The sequence below is a fragment of the Octopus bimaculoides genome, chromosome 20 (genome assembly GCF_001194135.2).
Source record: "Octopus bimaculoides isolate UCB-OBI-ISO-001 chromosome 20, ASM119413v2, whole genome shotgun sequence".
In the NCBI taxonomy this organism is placed as follows: domain Eukaryota; kingdom Metazoa; phylum Mollusca; class Cephalopoda; order Octopoda; family Octopodidae; genus Octopus; species Octopus bimaculoides.
In genome coordinates, this window is record NC_069000.1 from 28,375,799 (window position 1) to 28,385,001 (window position 9,203).

Genomic DNA, 9,203 nt, shown 5'->3' on the forward strand with positions numbered 1-9,203 from the left:
AGCATATTACTCTACCTCTGGTATTTGAGTACTCTTTTTTCCACCTTGTTGCACATTTCATGTGCTTACTCCGGTATATATATATATATATATATATATATATATATATAGAGAGAGAGAGAGAGAGATTTTGGTGTCATTTTCTGTAAAATTTTCTTTCTCTTCATTAGCAAAAAGAAAACAAGATGAGTCTCCAGAATGTTTCAATTGTTTTGAGCCCGACCATGCAAATCAGCCACCGCGTTCTAAATGTGTTTTTCTCCAATGTAAAGGAACTTTTTAGTGATACTTGTATAAAAAAGTAAGAATTTCTATTATTTTTAATCTTCTATATTATTATCATTGTTGCTTTAATGTTCATGTTGTTGTTGTCATTATTATTATTGCCATCCTTGTCAACTTCATCATTATTTTAGGAAAGGGTGGGTGGAAGATTTGGCAGAATTGCAGGGAAAAAATACCTTACTGAATTCAAATCCTGCCTTTCATCCCTCCAGAGTTGATAAAATATATACCAATCAAATACTTGGGTCAGTGTCATCAACTGTATATCCTCCTTCTATGTCCTAAAAAGTTGCAGTTCTTTGCTTATGCTAGAAATTATAAATAAAGACAAAAGTAGTCAGTAAAGGAAGTGGGAGTCTTTGTTACATTTGACATTTTCAGTTTAAATCCTGCTAATCTGGACTTCATCTTTCATCTCTGCAGAAGCAATAAAATAAATCAAATACTAGGTTTGACTCTCAAACATTGTGGTCATGTGGTGGTGATGGCTGCTGCTGTTGTTGTTCAAATTCTGTCAAGGTTGACTTTGCCTTTCATCCTTTGAGAGTCAATGAAATTAGTACCAGTGTTTCATTGTACTAGTGTTTCTGAGAACAGTGTAGTGTCAATATTTGATAGGAAAAGAAAAGGAAAATTGAAGAATGATTGTAAATTTGAAAAATTGAAGAAGTATGGTGTTGATACGAAAGGAGTCAGTGTTGTGATTGAAGAGCTGAAACAGTGCATACTTGCCAAGAAAGCAACAATAACTAGGTTTCAGCAATGGACCGGTAAAACCAATTGTTTACAATCAACCAAAAAAGATTTTGTCAAGAGATTACTGATGATTTAGCATGTGAAAGATTAGTTCCTGATGCATATGAAAGTTAACAGTTTTGTGTTGTGATATAGAGTAAGCAAGAAGACAATACTGGAGCTGAGTGACTCTGCAACCTAAAGCAAACAACTTCTTATTCCCAGCAAGAAATAGGTGCTGTCCTTGAGTGAATTTATTGAAAGGTGGGTGAAAGTTGTGAAAATCACAAAGGTGGATGGCACTACTCTAAGTGTATACCTGTGAGTCAGAAAAGGAATTGGAGAAGGTATTTGCCCTTTGTGTTCAGGGAGATTTTGGACAGGGGTACCTTGATTATTCCTAGAAGTTCTCTTGTATCAGGAAGACCACATCATCGTGGTCCTTTATTTTTAACTGTCATATACTATGTATACTTCCTTTTTTTTTGTTTTATTGTATACTGTATATACTTTCATTTTTTGTTTGTTTTTTAATCATTTCATTATATGTAAATGCTCATACTCTGTCTGTCTTTTCCCTGATGGCAAATAAAAGAAATCATTATTATTATTGTTATTTGGTAATCTGGCAGAATTGTTAGTATGTCAGACAAATGCTTAGCAATATTTCCTGCTATACTCAATATTTACATGCTATACTTAAATCCTATGGAGGCTGACTTTGCTTTTCATCTTTTTGGGGTCAATAAACTAAAGTACCAACCGAGTACTAGGGTTGATGTAATCAACTAGCCCCCTTCCCCAAATTTTAGGCCTATATTACAAACAATTATTATTATTATTAAGGTGGTGATCTGGCAGAATCATAAGCATGCCAAACAAAATGTTTAGTGGTATTTTATCCATCTTCACGTTCTGAGTTCAAATTCTGCCAGGGTTCACTTTGCGTGTCATCCTTTCGGGGTCAGTAAAATATGTACCAGTTGAACACTGGAGTTGATTTAATCAACTTACCCTTCTTCCAAAATTGCTGGCCTTGTTCCAAAATTTGAAATCGTTAATTGTATTAAATAGTCATTTAATTGATGGAAATGGTAAAGAGCCTGACTAACTGTTTTCTAGTATTTAATTTTGTCTTTCTGCTTTCTGAGTTAAAACCTTGATACAGTTGATTTTGCTTCCTATTCCTCTAGAGTTAACAAATTAAACTCCATTGATATACTGGAGCCAAATTATTTGAATTATGCATCCTCATCTACAAAGTTCGGTCTTGTTCTCAGTCTAAAGGAAAGATTGTTCACAGAATAATAATTATTCAGTGTAACATGGATGGAAAAAATTTGAAAATTGCTACTCTAAGTTGTTGTTTCACCTATCAGAAATTGGAACTAAATGTTCATCCTGTCACACCTTACTCCTTTATAAAAGGAAGTACTGATTAAATAATATTCTCTGAGATATGGTATGTCTGAAATGGTTATAGAATATCTGCTGTAGTTTCTGCTTTCACCTTTTAATTTGAATTTGACTTCAAGCCCTTTAGAGTGATTGCTACTGCTATATATTTGGTTCTTGTGCACCAGAGGACTCTTTCCTGTATCAAACTGAAGCTGATAATTATATTATTGGTTTCAAATTTTGGCACAAGATCAACAATTTTGGTGGAATGGGCCAGTTGATTACATCAACCTCAGTGCTCAACTGGTAAATTGCTCTATTGACCCCAAAAGGATGAAAGGCAAAGTCAACCTTGGCAGATTTTGAACTCCGGAAGAGAAGATGGATGAAATATCACTAAGCATTTAACCCGGTTTGCTAATGATTCTGCCAGCTCACTGCCTTGCTGATGACTATTATTAAGTGCCAGCAAGGTGGCAAGCTGGCAGAATGGTTAGCATGCCAGGCCAAATGCTTAGCATTTCATCCATAAAGATGGATGAAATGCTAAGCATTTAAATCCCACCAAGGTTGACTTTGCCTTTCATCCTTTTGGGATTGATAAGTACTAGTTGAGCACGGGGGAGAGATTGATGTAACTGATTCATCTCCTCCCCTGAAATTGCTGACCTTGTGCCAAAATTTTAAACCAATATTAAGTGCCAGTGATATACTGGTGTGCCTTAGAGTAAGAAGCCATTTCTTTTCTTTTATCTTCCCTACATTTTCAGATATATTCCACCATTAAAGCCTGCCACATCTCGATGGTCTCTTGAACTGCCGGATAACCTTTCTGCCTTAGAGGAAGAATTAGCGAAACAGGAATCATTATTGGACCAGCTACATGAAGAGCTAAATGCTGGTGTTGAAGATACATCAAAAAACGAACAGCTGTGGGAAGTCCAGCGAGTTGTGACACAATTAAAGAGAAAGGCAAGTCCTGATACTAGACATTATAAGTAACATTTTAAAACAAAGTAGAGAAACAGGGTTTGTAAAAATCCTTTGGTGAGTGATTGCATTAACAATTTCATTGTAGGGTACTTGCTTTTACATCATCTCAAATTTGCAACCATGATTTTTAAAAATCTTTTAGTTAACCAAAAAGGTAGTAACTCTATACAGGTCTCTAGGACTGGTAGGAGGGAGAAAAGAACACAACCTCAAACTGGAGACCTGTCCTGAATGCTTGTAATGGAATGGACTTCACTAAAGACACTCAAGTTGATAGATGATGGTGTTAAACTAGGTAATGAATTAAATCAACCACCAAAACAGGCTATGGCATGGTTTGAACTCAGAATGCAAAGAATTGGAATAAATACTGCCAGGCATCCTATCTGCCCATTCCAATGTTTCCAGCGGACTACTGTTCTTGACTGGTATTTTATTTATTGAACCCACAATGATGAAATGGGGATTTGATCCTATGACATGAAGTGCTGGAATATGTACCACAATGAAGTTTATGCAACACTGTAACAACTCTGCCAATTCAGTCTCGTGATCCTGTCATTTGCTGGAAGATGGTTGTGGTTTGCTCCTCTGCTTGCAATATATACAGGGTGCCGGTTGCACTGGTAACTAGCTGGCAAAGGATTTGCCTGGGGTTAAAATGGTAGTAACATCGTACAGCCATATGGCAATAAATATTATTTCTTAGTATAGTTACTACTTTCATCTCTAATTGAGATTTTTCTAAGAAGTCTAATGCATTCATTTGTATTAAAATCTTATCAGTTGTTGTTTAGGACCTGGCCAAATTCTAATCAAACAAACCTATCATCAAAGTATCCCAGTCATGGCTGCCCCATTTTTCCTTTTGGATTACATTCTTTTTAAAAGTAGTAGGGTTGATTTGAGGGAGATTTGGTTGCTATTTCTAGCAAGTTGAATTACCATGTAGAGGCTCTCTGTTTGGTGTTAATAGTTAATCTATAAAGTCAAATAATGTTAGGCATGCTGGATTGATTTCTTTTTTAAATTTGGTATACATAAACTTGTGTATTTTATTGGGTTAGAGCTTATTTAACATTAATCTAACAAATGTATCTCTTCTCTACACATAAATTTGAATAAAACAGTGCAAATTAACAAATCAGTTTTTGGTTTTACATTATCTTCTCCATGGCCTTGCTTTGTATATGTGACCAGAAAATTTTAATTCTCAAACAGTTCAGCATTTAGCCAGCTATAAATAGGTACTGCAATGTAGGAACAGCTTGCCACACCAAGCAGCAGCAGATTTGGCAATTAATTTATTAATTTGCAGTGTTGAGTTCAATTCCTTCTGTGAGAAAACCTACCTCTACAAGATCATCTTCCTATCTTGTAAGAGACATATCTCTCATCTGCTTAATGCTATGGAAAATGGAGTGGCTGTATGTTAAACCAAGTAGAGCAGTGGGATTTGGAAAAGGATTACTTAGAAACTTCATAGCTGAACCACTAGACCCTAATCCTGGGTCTCAATGTATTTCAGACTAAGTCACTGAATTTCACTTATTTAATTTGTTGTTGTCATCACTACCACTGCTATGAAATAGAGCTAGCTAATCATATGACATATTCACTCAGTATTTTTTTAACTGACAATTTTCTCATTATTGTAGGGTAGTTATTCAAAGAGGTGAGTTTTAGGAGTTCAAATCTCAACATTTTCAACTTTACCATTCATCTCTTGTAGATCACTAAAAATAACGAGGCAAGATAGTATGGTAGATTAAACTTGACTTTATTCTTTCTCCTTATTAAAACTAGCCCCTGTGTCTAAGTGTAAAAATAAATATTTTGTGGCATTAATTGAATAATTATGCACATTTTAGTAGAACTACTGTAACTCTGAAATGTCCAACATTACTAACATCAACTTTCACATATCTTTGTTCTACCTTAATTTTTGAGCATGTTTTTTCTCTGATTGCTCCTCTGCTGCATACAAACATGTACTTATGTTATGTTCCTATTTAGAATCTTTGCTTCTAATGGTATCTTTTACTTGTTTCAGTCATTAAACTGTGGCTGTGTCGGGGTACCACCTTAAAGAATTTTTTAGTCGAATCAATCAACCCCAGTACTTATTTATTTTTGCCTTTCAAGCCTGGTACTTATTCCATCGGTTTCTTTTGCCAGACTGCTAAGTTATGGGGATGTAAAACTGGTTGTCAAGTGGTTGGGGACAAGCAAGCTTCTCACCATGCAGCCACACCACATTTTTGTGGTTTGATGGTTAGAAAATTGAAACTAAGTGTTAAAAATAAAAGTAATAAGTTTGAATCCCGCTTTGAGATTGATATATTTATCTGTACGATCAAGGTAAAAGCAATTGAAGAATGGACTTATTGAAATGTAGTGTACAACAAAGACATGTGATTAATAGATTGGAAATAACAAATTGCTTTAACTTGTTAAGTTAATTGCAACAGAGCCAGCAAAATGAAGTCTTGCACTGATTTCTCATCTGTTGCCTCATTATTAGAAGTACTGTTACAATGAAATCTGTTGAGTACCTAATACATTTCTTCACTGAATTTGAACAATAATCAGCTGCCCTAGTTTCAGCCTGCTAGAAATAGCAAGTAAATCTCTCTGAAATCACTCCTGTCTTAAAAGAAAACCACATTGACTAATGAAGTCGTAGATTGCACTTTGGGGCTAAACAACAACTGTCTCCCCCAGCTTGAATCAGCAAGGTGCCTGGGCAATTAAATCAAAAAAGTGCAACATGTCCAGTCATCAAACTTGTATTTTTACTTCAACTATGAATATTTGGTTTTCAATTTGCTTTGATGGTGATGCCCCAAAATGGCCATAACCCATTAGCTGCAACCAGTAAAAGAGTAAAATACATTTCACAATCTGCAGTGCATTTTCAGCTTCTTTAATAACCCAGAAAAGTTTGGGTATCTCTTAGTTTTAATTCTTTATTTTAGAGGAAATAAGTCTCTACATGGTTGCTGAATCTGTTAGAAATAACAGCCAAATTTCTCTCAAGTCGGTATCTTACTATCTTAAAAAGAGGACACTTTGGACAATGTAATCCTAGATACATTGTCCAAAAATAAGATGGGATTGTCTTGAATGGAGCACCTTTGTTCATGGGACTGCTTAATCAGGTTTGACTTAGGGCTAAACAATGAAAAAGAATTCTTTATTCAAATGCTCTTTTTTTCCTTTTTTGTTTTTTCATTTAGATAAAGTTTGCTCGTAAAACAATGGAAGCAGCTGAAAAAAGAAAGAAAGACATTGAGCAGCAGAAACGAGTGGCTTCTGTACATGAAGAGGACGAGTTGAAGCTGGAGTTACAGGAAATCCCTTTAGCAAATGAATCTGAAATTCAGGAAAATGCTACAGATGAACAGTTGGTAAAGAACAAACAGAAAACTGGTGAAGTTACTGTCAGTTTTGCTGAACCTGTGGTAGTTGATAGTGATGACAAGCAGTTAACCGAAAACCAAGAAACAGTAGATGAAGCTGTAATCAACCATGTTGAATTAACCACTGATAGTGATGAGAAACAGCCTTTGCATTCACAGGAAGAGCAGACAATAACAACAGCAGATGAAAACGTGGTCAACCATATTGCTGTTGATTCTACTACAGTGACTACACAAGTAATCGTAGAAAATCAAAATTCGATTGACAACTCGACAAAAGCTGAAGTCGCATGTGTTGGTATCTCACAACGTAAGTTGAGATATTTGGTTATTATTATAGGTGAAACTAAAACCTTTGCAGTGGCATCTTTCTTTCTTTTTGCATATTTTTGAGGTGTTGCAGATAATTGACTGAGTAGGAGGTGAGGAAAGAAGGGAAATTTGAGGGAGCGCTAATGTTGGTTTCAAATTTTGGCACAAGGCCAGTAATTTCAGGGGAGAGATTAAGTCACTTACATTGACCCCCAGTGTTCAACTGGTATTTATTTTAGCAACCTCAAAATGGAAGAAAGGCAAAGTTGACCTTGGTAGAATTTGTATGTGTTCATATATAAATAGATATATGTAGGTATGTTCTATTTTACTCATATGTCTGCATCTTATTATATTTATTTTCTAGTTAATGTTGTCTATGCTGGCATAGGTTGGACGGTTTGACTGGGTTGGCACACTGGGAGGCCGCACCAGATTCCAATCTGATTTTGCATGGTTTTCTACGGTTAAATGCTCTTCTTAATGCCAACCACTCCGAGAGTGTAATGGGTGCTTTTACATGCCACCGGCATGGGTGCCATTTGCATGACACCAGGGTGTGTTTACATGCCACCGGCACAGGTGCTAATTTGTGTGACATTGGTATCTGCCATGACTGCGATTTTGCGCGGCTTGATGGGTCTTTTTCTCAAGCACAATATAATGCCAAGGTCTTGGTTATTGCCTCTGTGAGGCCCAACAGTCAAAGGGAATTTGGCCACTTTGCCTCCATGAGGCCAAATGCCTGAAAGGAACTCAGCCACTTTGCCTCCATGAGGCCGAACACTTGAAAGGAACTCAGCCACTTTGCCTCCATGAGGCCCAACACTTGAAAGGAACTCAGCCACTTTGCCTCCATGAGGCCCAACTTGATCATTATTGTATTATCTATTTCTGTTTTTTTTTATAAAAAGTTAGAATGTATGTAAGAAGTGTATATATGTGAATATACAAATAGATATATGCATGTATTTATTTTTTTTATTTTGCTTTCTTTTATTTTTGTCTTTAGCAATAGTATTCTATTTAGAAATAGTACAAGAAGTATATATGTATGCATAGATATATGTATACATGTTTCATTTTACTTTATACTATCTCTTTTTGGGCTCTATAAAAGTTATTAGAATGTATCATCATCATCATCATCATCATCATCGTTTAACGTCCGCTTTCCATGCTAGCATGGGTTGGACGATTTGACTGAGGACTGGTGAAACCGGATGGCAACACCAGGCTCCAATCTAATTTGGCAGAGTTTCTACAGCTGGATGCCCTTCCTAATGCCAACCACTCAGAGAGTGTAGTGGGTGCTTTTACGTGTCACCCGCACGAAAACGGCCACGCTCGAAATGGTGTCTTTTATGTGCCACCTGCACAAGCCAGTCCAGGGGGCACTGGCAACGATCTCACTCGAAAATCCTACGGGAGCCAGTCAGGCGGTACTGGCAACGGCCACGCTCAAAATGGTGTATCTCATGTGCCACCCGCACAAGAGCCAGTCCAGGGGCACTGGCAACGATCTTACTTGGCTTGCCGGGTCAGTAAGAAATATATATATGTGCATGTATAAATGGTTACACGTGTATATGTAAATGTGGGGTATATAAAAATAAAACTATACACTCTACTTTATATGTGGGTTAGACTTTTAACCCACCTTATATAATATTGATATAAACTATAAAAATAGTAAGAATATTAGTAAGAAGCATACATGTATGTATATATATAAATATATATATATATTGTTACGAACGCCCGCACGCGAAGCACCTCCTTAAACACCGAAGGGGGGACTCGCTCACGTGCGAATGTTCAACACTCAGTGAGCCAGCAAAATTCGTCTGTCGGTACAATCCTGACCGATAATAAAGCCCCGGCTGGAGCACGTAACGAAGAACAACACAGGCAAATAGGACGGGGAGGAAGAAACAACACGAAGACCATGCGTTGGGTAACCTTTTCTTTTTGTCGTACATAACATCACAGAATACATTTAAAACATTAGAATAGAGCATTACATAATAACAATTCCAATACATGGCATGACAGTTC

General features: G+C 36.5%; 1 protein-coding gene across 1 annotated transcript in view; it reads left to right on the forward strand.

Moving 5' to 3' along the window:
* LOC106883353 (ralA-binding protein 1-A) overlaps positions 1-9,203 on the forward strand; it is a 109,936-nt gene that overhangs the window by 73,091 nt on the left and 27,642 nt on the right. The window contains exons 10-12 of the mRNA XM_052974959.1: positions 171-301; positions 3,189-3,390; positions 6,651-7,143. Coding sequence (XP_052830919.1) covers positions 171-301; positions 3,189-3,390; positions 6,651-7,143 — 826 coding nt within the window. The remainder of the gene's footprint in view (positions 1-170; positions 302-3,188; positions 3,391-6,650; positions 7,144-9,203) is intronic.